Source organism: Puma concolor, chromosome C1 (genome assembly GCF_028749965.1).
Source record: "Puma concolor isolate L17-30 chromosome C1, mPumCon1.1.hap2, whole genome shotgun sequence".
Taxonomy (NCBI): Eukaryota; Metazoa; Chordata; class Mammalia; order Carnivora; family Felidae; genus Puma; species Puma concolor.
In genome coordinates, this window is record NC_141674.1 from 118,071,526 (window position 1) to 118,093,059 (window position 21,534).

At 55.4% G+C, this 21,534-nt stretch overlaps 1 protein-coding gene across 3 annotated transcripts in view; it reads right to left on the bottom strand.

The window, feature by feature from the left end:
- Positions 1 to 237: 237 nt before the first annotated feature.
- The window catches only part of GLI2 (GLI family zinc finger 2), a 258,248-nt gene continuing 236,951 nt past the window's right edge, over positions 238 to 21,534 (bottom strand). For all 3 annotated transcript variants that reach the window (XM_086718388.1, XM_086718389.1, XM_086718390.1), the window contains 6 exons: positions 18,216 to 18,350; positions 14,513 to 14,662; positions 9,199 to 9,363; positions 7,664 to 7,945; positions 5,753 to 6,089; positions 238 to 4,461 (listed from right to left, as the gene is read on the bottom strand). In XM_086718388.1, the coding sequence (XP_086574514.1) occupies positions 2,042 to 4,461; positions 5,753 to 6,089; positions 7,664 to 7,945; positions 9,199 to 9,363; positions 14,513 to 14,662; positions 18,216 to 18,350 (3,489 nt within the window). In that variant the 3' untranslated portion in view covers positions 238 to 2,041. The remainder of the gene's footprint in view (positions 4,462 to 5,752; positions 6,090 to 7,663; positions 7,946 to 9,198; positions 9,364 to 14,512; positions 14,663 to 18,215; positions 18,351 to 21,534) is intronic.

Below are 21,534 nucleotides of genomic sequence, written 5' to 3' on the forward strand. Positions count from 1 at the left end.
GAAGGAAAGCCAGGGAGGCACTGTAAATCGTCAAACCCTGCCCACCCCTCGCCCCCAGAGACAACCAACAAACAGCCAGTAAATGCCTCAGCATTAAACATTTCTTGGTGAAGGCGGGACAGTCAATTTTGACACTGTTGTGAAAAAAATACAGCCTAGTTTCTGTTCAAATGCACCAAATTTACTGCCCGGGTTCTCATTAACTACTGTCAAGGCAAAGCAGATAGACAAAATAAATTATGAAAAAATTACTTTTTTAATGTACAAAAAGACTTATTTACAAGTTGAGTGTGTCATCTCAATTCATAGCATGTAGAAAAAGCTAAATATTTTGGAGATATAAATTTGGCTGGATGATTCACCTACAGTATTTTCAGGGACGACGCCTTCTGTACAGGTTATACACAGGCTGGGGACGGCTAGTGGAATCCTAGCTCAGGGAGTGAACAAACACCACCACGGAGCCCACGCCCTCGGAGGGGTCCCAGGGCTGTTATTTGGACTTGGCTTTGTCTCTGGACCCTAACAAAGCGTCTGATGTTCTGGATGCAGAGGGCCCAGGGAAAATCTTGGCCCTGCCGTGGCCGAGGCCAGGGTCACGGTTATCATCAGGCTCACAGTGGTGTGGTTGGTTTTGGCCAGGTCGCCACAAATTCAGCGTGGGAAAGGTGTGGGGGTGTGTGTATGTGTGTGTGGTGGGGGGAGGGGGGAGGTATCCATTCGCCCTACAGTATGTTCAGGAACGATGTCTTCTGATACCAGTCCCAAGTTCCACTTCCAGGTGGGGCTTGTTCACAGCGAACAGGAAAATTCAGGGATGGTCCCTCAGAGTCCCAGGAAACAACCCCTTCACCCACTCAGCCCCACCAAAAACACCATGCAGGTCATCGTGCTCTGCGGAATGAACAGGACAGAGGGGAGGGAACCCAGAAGACCCCGGGACGTCATGTTGTACCTTGGCACAGACCACTGGGCTGCAGGTAAGCGGACAACACAGCCTGGGGGAGACTGGGCAGAGGCCGCCATCAAAGTCCTGGGGTTTTCCGTGGCAAAGTGGGCGGACAGTGCATCGGAGAAACAGGATTGGGTAAACATACGACTTCCTATGGGAGATCTCCAGGGTGGCCTGAGGCCGGGTCCCTGGCGCTCTCCCACTTTCTGGAGGTCCCGTGCCAGGCGTCGGCTCACCTGGGTCCATCCATAGCCCATAGCAGCTCCAGCCACCCCGAGGTATTTAGAAGTGTTCTTTCCAGGAAGGGCTACATTCTACATGCATGAACACTGTAAACACGGTCTGGAGAGGCTAGGGCAGCTTCTGGGCTTGCCCCAAGCACTACAATTTTTCTTTTTTTCTGGCAATACTTCCATTCTTTAGTCATTCGTATACACTTGAACAGCCTGCCCGTCGCAAACTTGGCTTTGCGGGGTAGAGATGCCAGCTCTACCAGACCTGGAATCAGGACGTGCTTCCAAATCATCCAGGTAAAAATCTGTTTTCTTCCTCTGTGGCACAGGGATGCGAGAGGCCTCAAGAAGTAAGCTTCGTAGAAGAATTCCAGCGGGCCAGGAATTCCTTTACCTTGCAGGTACGGGAACGAGAAACTTCTCTTCCTGGATTAGAATATCCAGTATGGCTTTCGGATTCAAACCCAAATGTGGTTCCCTCTACCCTCTTTCCTCATGTACTTGGAAAGCCTTTGGCCAGCGTAATCCCTCATTAGCCAAATGACAGAGGTGAAGAAGCCAGAACAATTTGGTCCTATAAACACCAAAGGCTGGGAAGCACTGTGCAAACGAGTTTTTCGCTCCTGCCTTGCCTTTCTTGTTGAGACTTTTTAAAGTGTTCTGAAAAGCCATCCCGAAGACGACCAGACAGGTTGCACACGAAGCTGCCCTTAAAGCATTTGTGGTCCGGACCGGCCATTGGCAAAACTCCCTCAGACCTATTTAATACTTTTTTTTGGAAAAAGACAAACTAGAACTCCCGTGCTCTGGGAAATGAAGGTTCCTCCGGCTCCACGGAGCGCCAGGGGCTGGGAACTTAGGTCATCATGTTCAGGAACTTGCTCTCCTCTGCCAGGCTGGTGAGCATGGAGCTCATGTCCCCAACCGCCATGTTGCTGATGCCCGTGGGGATGGAGGGCAGAGTCAGGGAGTTCCGGGGGGTGGTGAGGCAGGAGGAGTTCTGGGAGAGGCTGTGGAGGAGGCTGGGACTCAGGGTGCCTGAGAGCAAGCTCGAGTGATCGCCCTCATCCATGATGGCATCAAAATCAATCTGGGGAGCCTCCAGTAGCTGGGAGTCCACAGTGCTGGACACGTGGTTGACCCCTGGAGAGGGCAAGGGCTGGGGCTGGATGCTGTCGGGGCAGGCCTGTGGCGGCGGTGGCTGGGGCCGCATGACCTGGCAGCCTGCGTGGTTCTCCAGGCCTCCGTTCTGTTCATACATGTGGATCTGGCCATAGTAGTACAGCATGCTGTGGTCCGGGACCCCACCCGTGTCCTGCGGGGGGGGCTGGGGAGGCCGGGACACCACGCCGCCCATTGCTCCCTTGGGCGCATCTGCCATCTCCTGATGGGCCGACACAGCAGCCATGGCGTGGCCGGTGGCTCTGGCGTAGGCCAGCTGCACCCCGGCACGCACCCCCCGGTGGCAGCCGGCGGGGCTGGGCTCGGCGGGAGGCCGGGGTTGAACTAGGCCGAAGCTGGATCCGGGTACCCCCGCGGTGCCCTGCTGGGGTTCCATGAAGCCAGGTTGCTGGGCAGGTAGAAGGTTGGGGCCTTGGCGGTAGCTCTCCTGGCTTATGGGGTTTGCCAGGTGATGGCTCTGCTGTGGGTAGCTCTGGGTGGAGTGAAGCGGAGGCATCCCGGCCAGGGCTGAATTGGTGATTCCGAGTTCCCTGCGGCTGCTGCCCATCATGCTGGCTTCGGGAGCGATTTCCATTTGCTGGGGGAGCCCCAAGTGGACTGGCTTGGCTGCCATGTTGTTACAGGACGGGGGGTACTGGTTCAAGGTCCCACCCATGGCACTGGGACTCAGCTGGGGGTGGGCCTGGCCGTAATTGGTGTGGGGGCTCACGGTGGTGGTCATATTGGAACACTGACCACCTGTCCCTGGCTGCCGCAGCTGCTGCATGTAATTTATCCTAGGCACCGAGGGGCCTCCCCCGCAGGGCTGGAAGTGTCCCTGCCCGCTGTCCAGGGCTCCCGGGCTCAGCTGCAGGCCTTGTGGACTATAGCCCGGGTACTGGCTGAAGGCCGGCTTCTGCTGCACCACAGCCAGGTTGCCCTGCGAAAAGGGTGAAGGCTTCGCCTGGCTGGCCAGGGCGTCCATGGTGCCGGAGCTCACCTCATTCCACTGCACAGGCATGTTGTTTTTGTTCAGGCTGGAGGGGGGCCCGTAGCCCAGCTGGCAGCCTCCCAGCACAGGGGCGGAGGGGCCCACGTTGGAGTCCGCAGCCACCATCCTGCGGGGGCCGTGCAGCCCCGGGCTGGGCAGTTTGGGGTTCTCAGAGAAGCAGGTGCTTTCGGGGGGATAGGCCTGTGAGGGGCTGTCGTCCAGGGCACCGCCCGCGTGCGCCTTGATGTACTGTACCACGTCGTCCGGCAGCACGAGGTCGTCCTCGGGCAGCATGAGGCCCACCTCGGGCCCGGCGCTGTCCGCTCCCACCGCCAAGGCCTCCGTGGCCACGTGCTCGCTGATGCTGGGCGGCCGCGGCGAGTAGGCGCCTCGGGCCAGGCCGCCGTCGGCGCTGGCGTGGCCGGGCAGGCGGAGACCTCGCCTGTCGGCGCAGGGCGGCAGCGGGGCCGGGTTCACGTCGTGGGCGCTGTGGAAGCGCTGCACCCGCGGCACAGCCAGGGCGTCGGGTCGCCTCACCGGGTCGCTGGCCCGCCGCGCCCCGCCGCCCGGCGCTTCGTGGGGGAAGGCGGGCGCGGGCCCCGCGTGGCCGTGGGCCGGCCCGTCGCTGCCCCGCCGCGGCCCCAGCGGGCGTGCGCAGGGGCCGGGCGGCACCAGCCTGGTCCGGAGGCCCGCGCGCTCCAGGCCGGGGAGCGGGGTGGGCGGCGGCCCGCCCGTGGCCGCGGCGTACTTGGCGCGCAGGCTGTACTGCTGCGCGGGCGTGAGGCTGAGCGGCCCCGAGCCGCCGCCGCTGCACTGGCTGGCCTCGCTGGAGCGCCGCGACGCGTCGGTGGAGATCGGGTCGTAGGAGTCGGCCGAGCTGGCGTTGTGCGGGCGGCCGGCGCCCAGGGGCGAGGCCTCGCTGGAGCGGCGGCTGGAGAAGTAGGGGGAGATGCCGGAGGAGCGGCGGCTCACGGTGTAGGCGGAGCTGACCGTGCTGGTGGAGCTGTCGCGGCGCTCCTGCAGGTGGCTCAGCATGGTCACCTCGCCCGCGGACAGCTCGGACAGCCGCGGGTTGGGCAGCAGCCCGCTCGGCCCGCCGCCGCCGAGGTTTTCCAGGATGGAGCCTGCGGGAAAGGAGAGCGGTCAGTGCCCAGGGAGGCGGGGGTGGGGGTGGGGGTGGGGGTGGGGGTGGGGGTGGCGGTGGGGGCGCGGGGCCTCTCCTGCTTTGCCCCAGCCGAGTGTGCCCGGCCACACAGCAGGCGCTCAACCAATGAGGCTGGATTGGGATCTTAGCTACCACTGGCTGGCTGGCCCTGGATTCTGATGTCTGATCCTTAGTTTCTCCACCTGTAGACAGAACGTGCCTCTCCATAGGAGGAGGTTATTGAGAGGAGTGTGTGTGTGTGTGTGTGTGTGTGTGTGTGTATGTGTGTGTGTGTGGGGGAGAGCCCAGAGGGCCCTGGCCACAGCCTGGTTGCACCTTCACCTTCTGTGTTTGGGGGTAGCCAGGTGGGCTCCCTAGGGGCTGGGTTTACTGGGCAGGCTGCTTAGCCAGCCCCCTGAGATCCACACCCATGGAAGACAGCAAAGGCCCCAGAGCGCGCAGGGAGAAGTGTGTGGTGACGCAGGCCCAATGACAGCTGATGTCACAGGGGGCTCTGAGCCTTGAACGGCCTGACACTCCTGCAGGGATCAGTCACTGGATGGGGGCCACCCCAGGAAGGGGTGACCTTGGGTAAGGCAGCTGTCTGCCACCCAGGCGATTTCTGTATGAGGCTGACAGTTGAAGGCCTTTCACCAGCAGGTCCCTCAACAGCTGGGGCAACAAATCCTCCTTGCAAGCAAAAGCTGGCGCCTCTCAGTGTCCACCACACTGGCTGTCCGTCCCTGGGAGGGCACACTGCCTGGCACAGAGTCAGCGCTCAGGAAATGCCCCCGAAGACGCTTTGCACGTCAGAGCCTGGTCAATGCCTCCTGAGGCTGTCTTCTCCATGAAGCCCTCTGTGCTCTTCCTCAGCTGACCTGCTGTCTCCCTCCTCTGCACAGCTCCACCCTGAGCTCTGTCGTCGCTTCCTGGCTCCTTCCCCGTCGAGTGCGCATCTCATGGCATGGCCCTCCGACCATAGGCTCCTTCTGACCACAGGGACTGGGGGTGTATTGCTCTCCTCCTTAGAGCCTTGGCCGTGGTGCTCTCGGCAGATGCATGGCCCGGGCTGTCTCAGCTCTGCCGTTGGTCTGTTTAGGGCACTTTCACCTCTCTGAGCCTCACCTTCCTCATCTGTGCAATGGGCTGCTAAAAGCCATCCTATTGTGGGCATCTGGTGCCATGGCAGGTGGCATTCGATGGTTAACCTAGTGGGTGCTCGCCCCAGGCTCTCCCCTGCCCCTACCCACGCACCCGGGGCCTCCACTCACCACTTCCCGGGAGGGGAGGCAGTTTGGTGTTCCGGGTGTGTGGAGCCGGCCCGGCCCAGGAGCAGGAATCCTTCAGTGACTTGAGCTTCTCCTTCTTGAGCTGCTCGAACCGGTGCATGGCGGTCATGTGTTTGCGCAGCTGCAGGCCACCAGCAGAGGGAGCGGCCAGGGCTGAGGCGTCGGCCCCCGGGGGCGTGTCATCCAGAGCTGTCAGGTCTCCCAGGCTCCCAGGCCCAGTCCCCGGCATCTCCACGCCGCTGTCGTTGTTGGGGGCACTGCCCAGGGGAGAGGGCTCGCTGCTGCAGGACGACTGGGCCCCGGGGCTGGACTGACACAGCTATAGGGGCGTGGCGAGAGGGCACAGGCTCAGAGGGTGCGAGAGCCCGCCGGGCCCTTACACACCCAGGAAGGAAGCTCCCACGTGGAGGAGCTTCCAAGCATCATTCTGTTTGGCCACCTCACTTCTCTGAGCCTCAGCTTCCCCAGCTGTAAGATGGACCTGTGCTGCCTCTGGGACAGGGTCAGTGGCTGGACGGCAAGCATCCGGTTCACAGAAGGCACCAGTAATGGACAGCTCCCCATTCCCCTGCCTCGTGCTCCTCTGTTCTCCTAGCCAGCATCGGGGCCAGACCTCTGCATGTGGGGCTTTCAACGTATGGGCACTTGGAAGCTGTCCCCCACAGAGGCTGCCACGGCTGCATGAAGATGACCTCAAGGGGGGTACTTAATGTGCCCAATGACAGGGAGGTGCCGTATGATGTAGCAAGGAACGGCAGAGGCCCGCTGACCTGCTGCTTTCTCAACAGGCCAGACGCAGGTTGTTGGAAAGGGCAAGGAAGACCAGGGAAGGTGGACCTCCTGGATCCAGGCCCTTGCCCGAACGGCCACCCCAAACTAGCCGATGCGGACTGGGGCAGAGAGCTCATAGCCCACGTGTACAATGCAGGACTCCATAGAGCCTGAGCTACCTTCCCTGGGACTTGGGATCTGAGCCCGGCCGAGGCTCACTTCAGATGTAGCACCTCTGGGCTCATTCCTAGGCCAACAGCCCCCAAATTCCAGATTTTTCCTTGGGAAGCTACAGTGCTCCCTTCTGCCCACAGCACGACCCACACTTTTCATGTTGGCATTCAAGATCCATTGTCAGCTGGTCCCTCCCTCCTCTGTGGCCTGAACTCACACCCCAACTCGGCCCTGTCCCTCCTGGAGGGTGGGCCCCACGGTTTGCTCCTATACCTGCCAGCTTGACTTCTGCTGCCAGCCTCTATCTGTCCCCAGGGTTCCACCTGCATCGCTTGGTGTCTACCTGTCCAAACCCACCTTGCCAGGCTCCTGAGGGGCCTGGACCGACAAGTCAGTCCATGCCTACGCATTAGCCCTGGACAAGCACCCCAGCCCGCCCGCATCGCGCCAGCCCGCCCGCACCCCCACCGGGCTTCTCTGCTCACCTCAGTACCGTCTATCCTTAGGGGAGGTACAGTCGAGAAAAAGAGGTGGAGACAAAGAACAGGTGGTTAGAACAAAAGGAGTGGAGGCCACGGGGGCAAGGACGCAGAGACAGGACAGAAGGGAGGGGACCGACCGTGGCGCAAATGGTGCCGGTCGGCCAGGCAGACCCCAGGAACCGCCCGCAGAATGACCACTTGGGGGGCAGGCATCCCCGCTGCCCGTGGCCCTGCCCAGCAGCATGGGACGTGGCACAAGACAGGTTCTACGAGAGGCCCAAGGTAGTGAAGGGAGGAAAAGGAGCTGGAGAGAGGAGGATGTACGTCATCGCGCACTTAGAGCGGGGGACCCCGACGCAGACCCCACGCGGCAGCTGGGGCTCTGGGCCCTCGTGCTGCTGGGCCGGACCTCCTGGGGGTGGGTGGGAGGCATGGACTGGGGCCTCCACTGCCCAGCTCTGCTTACCCCGGAGCTCTCGGTCTTGATGGCTTTGATGTGCAGGCAGTCTTCCACGGCCTGGCTGGTGCTGCTGGCCTCGGCACTCTCCTCCGAGCCCCGGCCCCCGGGCTCGGCACTGGCCTCGTGGTCCCCGTTCTCCTTGAGCAGCGGGGCGCGCAGGTGCACGTCGTTACGCTGCTTCTTGGTGACGTGAGCATCTGGGCCGTGTACCGTCTTCACATGCTTCCGGAGAGAGCTGGGGTCTGTGTATCGCTTGGTGCAGCCTGGGATCTTGCAGATGTAGGGTTTCTGGGAAGAGAAGGAGGAGGCCTGTGTTATGCATGGGACGTAAAGACAGACTGTGAGAGGGAGCGCTTCCCAGTCTCCTGAAGCCATGTCATGTCCTTCGGCAGAGCCCGGCCGGCAGTCGGAAGGTGCTCGAGCTCATCTACAGCCAGTGTGCCCGAAGGGAGCCACGCCAGCCCCGGGCCTGCAGGAGCGTGGCCCCTCTGGTCTCATCTGCCGTCTTTTCATGCGGGTAAGCACATGGTTGAGGAAGCCCTCATCACTAGCTAGGGACCCAGATCAGAGACAACGGAAGGAGTGGGGATACAGAGTGTGGTGGGCCTGCTGCCTCCCCTGTCATCAGGGCACTGGGATGTTTTCATGTTGCTCTGTGACACCTGCGAGACAGCATTTAACACCCCGGTTTTTCTGGTGAGGAAAGTCAGGTTCACAGAGGCAAAGAAACGGGCTCGAAGTCACTTAGGAACAGGACGAAAACCCAGGGTTTTTGAACCTCAGTCCTGAGCTCACACACACACGCACACCTATATACCCCACACCCGCGTGTAGACACTCCCCCATACCCACACACACACGTACACACATGCTCACACATGTCCGTGCAGACTCACACTCACACACGCACACACATATGCACATGTACATAAACATCCACACGCACACACATCCTACAAATCCACGTCCACAAAAGACCCATATAATACACACACGCACGCACACACACACACACACACGCACACACCCCTCGCCGAGGCGAGCTGTTGTCTGCAGAGGCCCTACGGGGTTTAGATTCCTTTGGGAATTCCTCTGATTTCTTGCAAGCGTTGGAGGAAATCCCTTTGGGGTCCAAAATGTATCTAAGCTTTTAGAAATGTTCCTTCCCGAGTCTACCTGAGCAAAAGCAGTTGGGCGGCTGGGCTCGGACTGGGAGGCAGTACGGCAGACTGCTCTCCCTGGGCTCTCTCAGCCCTGCCAGGGGCTCTGGCTAGCTGGGGAGACAAAGGCCACCCTGTGCCCCATCCGTAGGGGGCTGACAGCTACGGCAGGTCAGACGGCATTAGCCGCGACAGCACGTCGGTGCCAGCTGCCCAGGGGCCTGCCGACGTGTGCTGAGCTCAGACCGCAGGTCAGGGAGGAGGGGAGGGGCATCAGGCACCTGGCCACCTGATGGCCTACAGAAGTCTAGAAGGCACGCATCTACTCGAGTGTCAGCGGGGCCCCACGCACACGTGCCGTGCACACCCTGGCCGGCGTACCTCATTGGAGTGGGTGCGGTTCTGGTGCTTGGCGCGGTCTGAGGCATTGGAGAAGGCCTTGTTGCAACCCTCGTGCTCACACACATATGGTTTCTCCCCAGTGTGGGACCGCAGGTGCGTCTTCAGGTTCTCCAGGCGGGAGTAGGCCTTTGAGCAGCCCTCGAACTGGGAAGAGGTGGCTTGGGTCAGCGAGGGGTGCCCCAGATCCAACGTAGGGCTGGCCCACTGCCTCCTCCCCAGGCCCCCTCATCTGCTGTACCCCCCTCCCCCCCGGGGCACCCAGGAGTACGCATTTTAACAGAAATGTCCACCTTGCTTTCAGATTCTAAAATGACATCGGGCCACTGTAGAAAACTCGGAAAAGACGGAAAAGTGCAAAAAGAGAAAGGAAAGGACATGCCCGAGGACAACCACTGCCAACATGGAAATAAGTCTCTTTCTGGGGACTTTGTGGCTCATCCCCGGTTTTAAGTTTATTTATTTATTTTGAGAGAGAGAGTGAGAGAGAGTGAGAGAGTGGTGGAGGGGAGGGAGAAAGAGAGAGAATCAGATGCAGACTCCATACTGTCAGCACAGAGTCCAGTCCAGTGAGGGGCTCCAACTCACTAACTGTGAGATCATGACCCGAGCGGAAGTCAAGAGTTGGATGTTTAACCAACTGAGCCACCCAGGCACACCCATCCTCATGTTTTATTTATTTATTTATTTATTTATTTATTTATTATTATTTTTTTATTTTGAGAGAGAGAGAGAGAGAATGGGAGAGGGTCAGAGAGAGAGAATCCCAAGCAGGTTCTGTGATGTCAGCGCAGAGCCCAGTGCAGGGCTCAGTCTCACGAACCATGAGATTATGACCTGAGCTGAAATCGAGTTGAATGCTTAACTGACTGAGCCACCCAGGCAGCCCTTATCCCCACGTTTTAAAGCCAAACTGGGAACACAGCAAGTATTTAGTTACATACTCCATTTGTTAAAATCAACGACACATGGTGAGAATCATCCCATATCATTAAAAACTCTTCGGAAATGTTATTTTAAACTGTTTCCAGGGGCACCAAAGCTCTAACCCCCGGTCAGAACTTTGGTGTGCATTAAAATGTGCTGAGAATGAAATCCAGTTTTCTCCGTGTCCTTGAGTGAGCTGGCCGCCCTCACACTTGCTATGGCCATGCTGGTCCCCATTCAGTTCCTTGACCCCACCAAGTTTTTCCCAGCACGGGGCCTTTGCACGCACTGTCCCCCTCTGGCTGGAACCTCACCCCGGCCCTGGCCTGGCTCACTCCCTCTCAATCTCTTAGGTCATTTCCTCTGAGAGCATTTCTCTGATATTCTTAATCATAACACTACCGTTTTCCCTTTATACTGCCTACCACAATTTATAATTATCTTCACCATTTTATTATCTGGCCTTCCCACCAGGATGCAAGCTGGAAGAGAGCAGGTATCATCTAGATCTTGTTCATTTTTGTGTTCCTAGTATTTAGTGTCTATGAAAAAATCCATTTTCGGCACTCAAGAAACATTAAAAAAATTTTTTTTGTACCCGCTTATTCATCTTTGAAAGACAGAGAGCGACACAGCATGAGCAGGGAAGAGGCAGAGAGAGAGACACACAGAATCGGAAGCAGGCTCCAGGTTCTGAGGTGTCAGCACAGAGCCCGACGCGGGGCTTGAACTCACGAACTGCGAGATCATGACCCGAGCCGAAGTCGAACGCTCAACCGACTGAACCACCCAGGCGCCTCAAGAAACATGTTTGAAAAGGAAGGAAGGAGGGAGCACGAGAGTGTGACTGAGACAGAGGGAGGGAGGGAAGGAGGAAGGAGGGACGGATCATCATGGGGGGTTCTGCACCTATTCCCAAGATACTGCACCCAAGATACTGCATAGGCATCTACTGTGCCTATGAAAACTGCCCTCAGCATGACACGGAAACCCCAGCAGGAACTGTCACACGCTTCACATCCTTGCCTTTATTCCTCACCAGTCTGACTGAGTACATTGGGCTCCAAATGCCTTTGATCTGTTTCTACAACTCACAGCTCGTACCACAGGGCTATGGCGTGCTACCACTTAGCATGTTACGAAAACAACTTGCCGCAAAGGGCCGGGAAGAGCAAAAATAATTTTGCAAAAGGAGGACAAATCTGGGGGACTGACACTTCCCAATGTCAAAATTCACTGCATTACTATCATAAGGGCAGACGGAGGGATCAACGTAATAGAAGAAACGAGAGTTTAGAAATAAACTCATATATTAGCATCAGGTGATTTTCGACAAAGGGCCATTCAATGGGGAAAGAAGAGTGTCTTCAACAAACGGGATCAGGACAACTGGACAGCCACGTGCAAAAAGAATGAAGCTGGACCCCTACCTCATACCATATGCCCAGACTCAAAATACATTAAAGACCTAAAGGGCAGAGGTTCCCTATAAAACTATATACAGATTTATATAAATAAGACTATGCATTTATAAACAATAAAACTCACAGAAGAAAACATAGGGGTAAATCTTTGTGACCTTGGATTAGGCAATGGTTTCTTTGATATGACACCAAAAGCTCAAGCAGTTAAAAAAGTGGACTTCATCAAAATTAAAAACTTTGGTGCTTCAAAGGAAACGATCAAGAAAATGAAAAGAAAAACCCCCAGGGGGGAGAAAATGCTGACAAATCATATATATGATGAGGGTTTAGAACTACTGCAACTCAACAGTAGAGACAAATAAACCAGCTTGAAAATGGGCAAAATATGTGAGTAGACATTTCTCCAGAGATGATATACAAATGATCACTAAGCACATGAAGAGATGCTCAACATCATCAATCATTAAGGAAATGCTAATCAAAACCACAGTGAGATGCCCTTTCACATCCGCCAAGATGACTGTCATTAAAAGACAGGTTAGCAAGTGTTGGGAACGACGTGAAGAAATCAGCACCTTCACATATTGCTGGTGGGAATGTAAAACAGCGCAGCCTTTTTGGAAATGGGTCTGGCTGGTACTCTAGGTACATACACAAGAGAATTAAAAACACAGGTCTGCACAAAAGCATGTACACTAACGTTCGTAGTTGTACTTGTGCTAACAGCCGAAAAGTGAAAACACTGCAAATATCCATCAACTGATGAATGGATCAAAATACTAGGATCTATCCATACAATGGACAGTCGTTTAGCCATAAAAGGAATGAGGTATTGGGGCGCCTGGGTGGCTCAGTCCGTTAAGCTTTCAACTCTTGGTTTTGGCTCAGGTCACGATCTCACGGTTCTTGGATTCTAGCCCCACATTGGGCTCCGCGCTGCTGGTGTGGAGCCTGCTTGGAATTCTGTCTCTTTCCCTCTCTCTCTGCCCCTCCCCTGCGCTCTCTCTCAAAATAAATAAATAAGCTAAAAAAAAAAAGAGAATGAGGCTACAACATGGATGAATCTTGAAAACATGCTGAGTGAGCAAAGCCAGACACAAACACTACCCATTGTATGATTCCATTTTTATGAACTGTCTGGAACAGGCAATTCACAGAGATGGGGAAGTAGATTAGTGGTTGTCAGGGAATGGGGGAGGGGTGGGGAAGAGAATGGGGAGTGACTGCAAACAGGCATGGGGTTTCTTTTTGGGGGTGATGACGATGTTCTGAAATCAGCTAGTGGTGATGGCTGTACAACTTTGTGAACATACTAAAAATCACTGAATTGTATATATATATATATATATATATATTTTATTTATTTATTTATTTATTTATTTATTTTTAATTTTTTTTTTTTAACGTTTATTTATTTTTGAGACGGAGAGAGACAGAGCATGAACAGGGGAGGGGCAGAGAGAGAGGGAGACGCAGAATCCGGAGCAGGCTCCAGGCTCTGAGCTGTCAGCACAGAGCCCGACGCGGGGCTCGAACTCACGGACTGCGAGATCATGACCTGAGCCGAAGTCGGACGCTTAACCGACCGAGCCACCCAGGCGCCCCTTTATTTATTTTTTTAATGTTTATTTATTTTTGAGAGATAGAGAGACAGAGACAGAGCGTGAATGGGGGCGGGGCAGAGAGAGGGAGACACAGAATCCAAAGCAGGCTTCAGGCTCTGAGCTGTCAGCACAGAGCCCGATGTGGGGTTCAAACCCATGGACCGTGCAAGATCATGACCTGAGCCAAAGTCGGACACTGAGCCGAGCGAACCACCCAGGTGCCCCTGAATTGTATTATTTTTTTAAAAGGGTGAACTTTATGGCATGTGAATTTTTATCCCAATTAAAAAAAGAAGTTAGCAACAAAGATAGCATATTTCATTGAATCCTGGCTACCACCTATTTTAAGACAGCCTGATTTCAGGGATATTAAAATATATGATATTATATTAATATAATATTAAATGTCTATCTCAGAATTATGAAATACGGTGATTCACGGAGAGGAGTTCCCAGAGGCTTCAGTTGCAACCACATCAGTACATCACTGGACCAACGGCCTTTTTATTTTTTATTTATTTAAAACATGTTTTTTAATGTTTAGCTTTGGGAGAGAGAGAGAGGCAGAGAGAGTGAGAGACACAGAATCCCAAGCAGGCTCCAGGCTCTGAGCTGTCAGCACTGAGCCCCACAAGGGGGTCGAACTCACGAACCGGGAGATCATGACCTGAGCCAAAGTCAGAGGCTTAACCGACTGAGCCCCCCAGGCGTCCCCCTTTGGCTCTTTTAAAGAGGGAGCAACTGTGTGGCAAAAAAGGTCTCACCAATCATAGTCACAAATTCTGTTCACTCCATAAGGGAAACTGTCTAAAAGGTCTTTGTGTTCATTTTGTTCACTTAAAAGAAATTAAAAAAAAAAAAAAAAAGAAATTCACCCAAAGTGATTTTGCTCAAGCTGTGAAACCACCAGTGAAACTTTTCTCTGTGCAGGGGTGGGGGGTGGGGGTGGGGGGGGGGGGCAGACCCCAGGGTGCTGCTAAGGGGGCTCCTGTGTCTGGGGTCTGCCAGCCGCGTGAACTGTGGGGGTGCAGCTGTACCCCAGGGCCCAGGGTCACACGGACACAGGTAGGGAACACCGGCACACCCCCCCACTGCGGTGGCCGAGAGGCACACACCCAGGGGGTAAATCAGAGATCTGGGATGGCACACAGGGGCGGAGCCTCAAGAACCCCAGCCCGCCGGAAGGCGCAGGGCAGGAGCGCACAGGACAGACAACATGCTGGAAGGCTGGGTCCCCGTGATGCTGCCCGTGGCCTGTTCAACCCAAGTACACCTGTGGTCAGCAACGTCCAACCCAGCCCCATCATGAGCAAGACGCGGCAGGGAGGAGGGGCCACTCACCGTGCACTTGTGGGGCTTCTCGCCCGTGTGCCGGCGCATGTGCACCACCAGCATGTACTGGGCCTTGAAGGGCTTCTGCTCCCTCGTGCAGGCCTGCCAGCGGCACACGAACTCCTTTTTCTCCCCATGGATGTGCTCGTTGTTGATGTGCTGCGGGAGCAAGCCCATTGGGAGGGGTGAGCCCAGCCACCCACCCCTGCGGACCCCACCTACAAGGCGCAGACGCCCCACCCAGCAAGACCACCCCCTAGGTGCCAGGCCACGCCTCCTCAGGAGTTCTCATTAGCTGCCATTAACCCAAGATCCACTGGGTGATCTCCTTGTCTCGCTGCATTTCCCAATTCTCTGTCCTCAAAGTGACCACCTATGACGGGCAAAGTCATCCCGCTCACCCCAGGCCGGGCTCTAGGCTCCGGTGGTTATGATGATGCTCCTGGGCTGCAAACAGTAGGCACTAAATAACTGTAGTGAGGCAGTCGTGCACTGTGGTTGGTGCACGAGATGCTTCTCCCAAGCTTGCTCCTGTTGTCCCAGGAATTTTTAAATACGCTTTTTTATTCCAATGGAAACATCAATGCATCCTCACCTCTGTCTTTGACAGTAACCTGTGAGATGATGGCTCTGCCCCTTTTGGCCAAGGCCCAGATGGTTCTGTGGCCTCTGCAGGGCCCAGGCAGCAAGGGTGGGTGGAGCTCGATGGGGACCCTGACGGTGGGCTCTGGGCACTGTGTGATGCTGCCCCTGGGACAAAATGCACGGACAGCACGACTGATCTGGAGGTATGGCAAGGGGGAGCCCTGCATCCCAGGGTAGGCGGAGCCAGCAAGCTGCCCTGAGTTGACCCTTTGGATTTTAGTGGTTTGCTTTGATTATTTAACTGAAGGCTGCAGGACTCACTGGAGCAGGGGTATTATTGCCTCTCGGCTTAGGATGTGTGGATATGTGTGGGGCCTCCAGACTTTTATGTCCTTAATCTTTGAGGTGGCTTATTTATCTTGGGGAGTGAAAAAAGGTGGTATAAGTCACTCACACAGTAGTCTGAAAAAGTGTACTGGACCTTGCGTGCTTCCTCTTGCTCTAGGGCTTTTCTCTAAAGGCCACTGGGGAGCCTCCTTGCACCCCCCCCCCCATCAAGGTCATGTCCTGTCTGTGTGCGGATAGGGCTGGGCTTGCTTCCCCCAAGGGGGACGGGGAGGGTGAGACACTCAGATCTCAGGGGCCTGTTCTCTCTAGCCCCAGTGCCTTTCCCCTCTCTTTTCTTGGCTCGTCTTCCAGCCGTCACTGCCTCCCACACACCACAACCTCCAATGCAGCAGCCATTAGCCACCTATGGCTCTTGAGCCCTTCAAATGTGGCTGGTTCCACCGGGGATGGGCTGTTTCAAAGATGGAGAATAAAAAAATAATAATAAGGATGTAAATAAAATATCCCACTAATTTTTGTTTATATTGATGACACATCAAAATGATAATCTTTCAGATATATTGGGTTAAGTAAAATATATTATTCAAATGAACTTCACCTGTTTCCTTCTACTCTTTTTAAACAGTGTGCTCCCAGGTTCACATAAAATTATGTGCGTGGTGGACATTTGTGGTTGGCAGCGTCTTTCTGCCGGACCGTGCTGCTGCAGGTCTTTGCAACCTCTGGGGCTGTCCGAGAACTGAGCATGCAGGCCCTGGCAGCACCTGACCCGGAGAAGACAGAAAAGCGCCGGGCCCACACGCCCCCGAGAAACAGGCCCGACCATCATGCATACAAATGCCCATGTTGGAACAAGTAAAATCTACAGCGCTTTGAACTTCCAGGGAAATCTTATCATATTAGCCTCACTTTCCATTTTTAAAGCCTCTCAAATGATAAAAATGCTTCCTGACAATGCCTTTCATTTTTTTCTTATTGGTTTACTTAGCAACAAATTGTTAATAATCGACTGGGGGCTCCAGCTCGCCCGTGTGCCTGCCACCATCCATCTTCCCAGGGAGCGGAGAGAGAGTCACAGCCGGCAGAGGGCCTGGCTCTCTTTTCATAGGGGGCTTCTCTTTCCAGGGCCAGGCGGAGGTGATCACCTCTGCCCACAGGGACAGTCCTGGGCACAGGCAGAAGGCTGCAGCTGAAGCCCTGCTTCCCCCGACTGCCTGTATCTGAGGAACTCCCTTTCTGCTCTTGGGGGCTGGCTTGCTCACCACTGTGCACACCTCTTATGTCTGCATCTCTGTTCCCCCTCTGCCCACCCCCACCGCCGCCCCACCCGGCCCCTCGTGGTCCCACATGCAGTCCTCTCTCTCTTTCATCTAATCTCTGTCCTACAACTCACAGCCCCAGTGGCCCCTTCTCCATCTTGGAATGGTTTACCCAAAGACGTGGAACAGGTTGAAAAATTATGTTCGAGTTCCAGAAGGGCTTAGGGCAGCCCCATTTCACAGGTGCTATGTCAGCTGCGACAGGTTTGCTGGGAAATTCTGATCTCCTGTGTCCTCACACTTTGGGGGGGGGGGAGGGCACCCCAAAGAAAAGAAACCCTGGGTATTTGAAAGCAACTGGCATGACAGGAGGAAGCAGAGGGAGAGGGCAGTGTCCTAAATGTGGAGCCCACAGAGCTGCGGAGAAGCAAACCCCTTTGGGATGGCTTCAGGATGTCAGCAGTGTGAATCGACCCCATCCAGCAATCTGACCGGCAGGCTGCTGTGGGGCTCATCAGTACAGACTCTCATTCGCCAAGGAGTGTGTGGGTCCGCGGGGGAGCAGTGTTGGGAGGGTGATTCTTGAAATTAAGCTCTCTTCTGGATGGAGAGGACAGACACCCGCTCAGGGCTGCTGTGGGGAATAGGGAGGAGGGGGCGGGAGGCTAGCTACCATGCATGAAATGCCATCTGCTAAGTGCTTATGTGGGTATCACACTTAACCTTCACAACTTTGTTGGGTGGGCTTCACCCCCATTACGGGAGGAAAAAAACTGGGGCTCATGGAGGTTAAGTCACTTGTTTGGAACCACTCGGCGAGGTGTGGTGCAGCCAGCCTCTGCTCTCCAAACCGCACAGGTTACCTTTTGACTGCCATCATATGGATGCTGCTGTAGAACAGTTTAGAGTGGGGACCAAGGGACATGACATGAGGGGGCACCCAGGTCCCATGGCCTCTCTGGTGTCCTGAGCAGACAGTACCAGGTATTTCTAAGCAGCCCCCTCTTGATAATGGTATTAACACCCCATCTGTTCTTGTGTACATTGGGTCTCTGTGAATGGTCTCCAAGAGGAAATTACTAATTCCTTCCTCCATGGGAGGACCTTCTTTCAGGTTTCAGGGTCTGTGTTTATAGATGCTCGCTGGTTTAACTAATCTTATTTCCTTCTTTGCACTGGCTGCTAGGAAGCTCAGGGAAAAAAAAAAGATATTTATGCGAATTATAGCTCAGAGCACATAGCTTTTTTTTTTTTTTAATCCATTCCACACCTGGCTTCATTTATTGTTCCTTTCTCTTTAATTTTCTCATTTACTTACTTTTGTTTTAATCTCTTATACTATGTATGTGTTTGTAGGCCCCCTTTTAGAAGCAGGCACGGCCCAGATAAATAATTAGGTCTCCCACTTGCAGAGGACGTGGCCCCAGCATCTCCTAGAGCCACCTCCCCCAGCCCCTTCTCCCCCGCAGAGGGCCTGAAGTTCTGTCCGCTGGGCGGGCTGCTGGGGCTTAGAGGCTCACGTGCACCAGCTGCTCCTGGGTGTCGTACTCCTTGGTGCAGTCTTCCCAGTGGCAGTTGGTCTCATAGATGATCACTTCGGCCTCCTGCTTACAGTCGTCCCTGTCCAGGTCTTCCTTGAGGTCAGCCAGCTGCTCCTGGGGGAGGAGCAGAGCAACCCACGTGAGCCACGTTCAGCCACCGGGCCCTAACGGAAGGTCACTACTGGCCCCGGGTGGTCTATGCCAAGGACCCTGAGCTGGTATGGGTGTGGAGACGCACGCATGCACATGCACGCACACGTGAGCACACATGCATGCACTTGTACACACACACGCGTGCACACGTACATGTATGTGCTCAGCCACTTTCTCAGCCACTTTCCTCAGCTAGCTCCCACCCATCCTTCTCCTGTTGCACAGCTGTCCTGGGGCCCCTCCTTCCTCTCCAATGCTGGCTTGTCATCACCAAAGTGTCCCATCACATCCTGGGTCAACCGACTTGGCGAGGAGAACAGGAGAAAGGAGGGCAGTGACTTTCGCTTATGTGGTTTGGTTTCCTCCGGGAGAGCCAGGGTGGACCCCCATGCGATCGCGGTGGGGGTGTTTTCGTTTATAGTCTGCACGGGGTCGGCTCCCGCCTGGAGGCAAGAGAACAGCCAACAGGCATCTGGCCTGGCCCTTCAGACGACTCACTCTCACACTGTCCCCTCCCTCCAGGACACAGAGCCCACCCCGATTCGTGCCCAGGGTTACTGGCATGGTCTCCCAGTGCCCATCCTGTCCTCCCCGCCACAGTCCTAAGACGTGGGCATCTGTGTTCTTGCATCACCACCAGGAAAATGGGTTCAGGGAGAGGCCACCTTGCTCTCTGCAGGGCACTCAGTGAGTGACAGCCCCCATCTGCACTGGCGTCTCCTCATCAGGACAGGGCCCACGTGTGCCCTGTTCAAGGTGGCAGAAGAAAAGCAGGGGACACAGGGGCAAAGGAAAGGCTGGGAGTGGGAGCGAAGGGGGAGGCACAGACGTGCCAGGCTGGGACAAAAGCCACAGGATGTCAAGGATTCCCCGATACTGCACTGGCTGGCTGGGGCAGGCTCAGAGCAAAGCCAGGCAAAGCGGCAGATGTTAGAACGATGGAATGCTTTCCATTTCACACTATCTACAAAACAGCAGGACTATTCTGTTTTTCCCAAGAGCCTCCGGGGGAAACATTTATAGCCCAGATTAAGGGGGCTGACCTCCCCCACAGTCAGAAGCCCCAACCCCTATGGGCTCTAGAGACCACGAAGCGGAGGCTGTAGCTCGCCCGTGAGCCTCATTACTGATGCTGAGTCCATTTCCGTCAGTGGGGAAATCTGCCTCGTGGCTCCCCGGGCTGGCGGCAGACTCACGCCCCTGACCGACTTTCCACTGGAGCTGCAAAGCTTCTGGTTGCTTCTCAGAGTACTTTCCAGTGAACGCACTTGCCCTGAAAAGGCAAACGATGATGTGCAGTATCCTAAGCTCACGGGCAGCGCTGGGTCCACATTAAAAGGAAGTGCAGGTGCGCCCCTGCCCTGAACCTTTAGCAATGGGGGAGGTCGGTGGGGCTGTGGCCCCCTACCCCTGCTCTGCACTGTCAGAAAAACTGCAAACAGGCTTATTATTTCTGTACGTCCCGCTTATTTGAAAGAAGACTTGAAGGAGCTGCCAGGTGGACATGTGAGCGGAAGACGGCGCGGGGGCAGGGGGTGCGCTCGGGGCCTCCAGATGGGGCTGGGCATCATCCTAGCCCACGGTTTTGAGGGCTTAAACAGAGCAGGGATTCATTATGCCGCATGCCTGCCAAGGGAAAGCACGCCCATCCACCCTGCAAATGAGACAGGTCACTGAATCAGGACCCTGAGTGACATAGTGACAACCTCTTGTGATAAACAGCTTTCCTTCCACGGACACATTGGAGGAGCCAGGCCAGGTGGGAAGGAGGGTCCTGTGCTGCCTTTCTGGGTTGGAGGGGCGGGGCAGGGGCTCCCCGGGGCTCCGCGTCTGTCCTCACAGTTCCAGCATGTTTATCTCCCCTGGATATGTGCCGTCCTCATCAATTTCAACGGCCCCCGATGATGGCCGACCTCGTGGAAACCATGCATCATGCGGAGATGCTTTGGCGTCAGCGAGGGGAGAAGAATTTGTCACCAACTCCTCTGTTTGCCTGACAATAACAGGACCCAATATTTCATAAAAATTAAGTGCCCAGAGCATGCCCGATGGTTTACAGGTTTGATAAAGGATGGTCTGACAGATGTAGGGAAGACGGGGGACAGGAGGTCCCCTGCATCCTTGGTGTCAAAGCTGGTGATGCTGTAGTAACAGATGGAGACCATGCCACTCTCAGAGGCCTGGGGGGGGGGGGGGCGGGAGGCTCGCCCGCGGGGTCAGCACTCACACCAAGCCCTTCCTTTCCATGACAGGCCTTTGCTGCAAGAACTGGGACCATCAGCCTGCCATCTCGGAGCATCTGAATAAGTGGCAGGATCTCCAAAGGGAATGGCACAGGGGTTTCAGTCCCGCAACAGACCTGGGCTCTGATTTGCTCCCTCCCTCACCTTCCTGCCAACAATCATCTTCCTTGCCTCCCCTCTGTACCGTGCTTCTTGCTCCCTCAGATGTACATCGAGTCATTAGAAATTCCTACTTCATAGTGACTTTGCATCAGGCCCCGTGCAAACCCTACTGACGTGGGGCCGAATCAGCCTCGTCTCCCAAGTGCAGCCTCTCCAAAGCTTTCAGCGCAGTGCAGGCTACAGGCGACATGAGCCAGGAGCTAGGATGGGCGTCTGGGCACATGCGAGTCCTACTAGCCAGGAGAGTCAGGAAAGGTGGAAGTGGCAGTGAAAGGGGCGAGGTGGGGGGTGGAGTTCTAGGGACAGGGAGCAACTGGACAGGGGCCACAGACATTCAGGGGACAGGAGTGACTGAGTGTGACTGGGGCTTGTGTGAGGGGCTGGGGTGGGGATGGCTGCAGCCCCAGACATCCATCCATCCATCCATCCATCCATCCATCCATCCATCCGTCTGTCTATCCTTCCATCCATCTACCCATCCATCCATCCATCCACTCATCCATCCATCTATCCACTCATCCATCCATCCAACCACTCACCCATCCATCCATCCGTCCGTCCGTCCGTCCATCCATCCATCCATCTGTCCATCCATCCATCCGTCTGTCCATCCATCCATCCGTCCGTCCATCCATCCATCCACTCATCCATCCATCCATCCACTCATCCATCCACCCATCCACTCATCCATCCATCCATCCGTCCGTCTGTCTATCCATCCATCCATCTATCCATCCGTC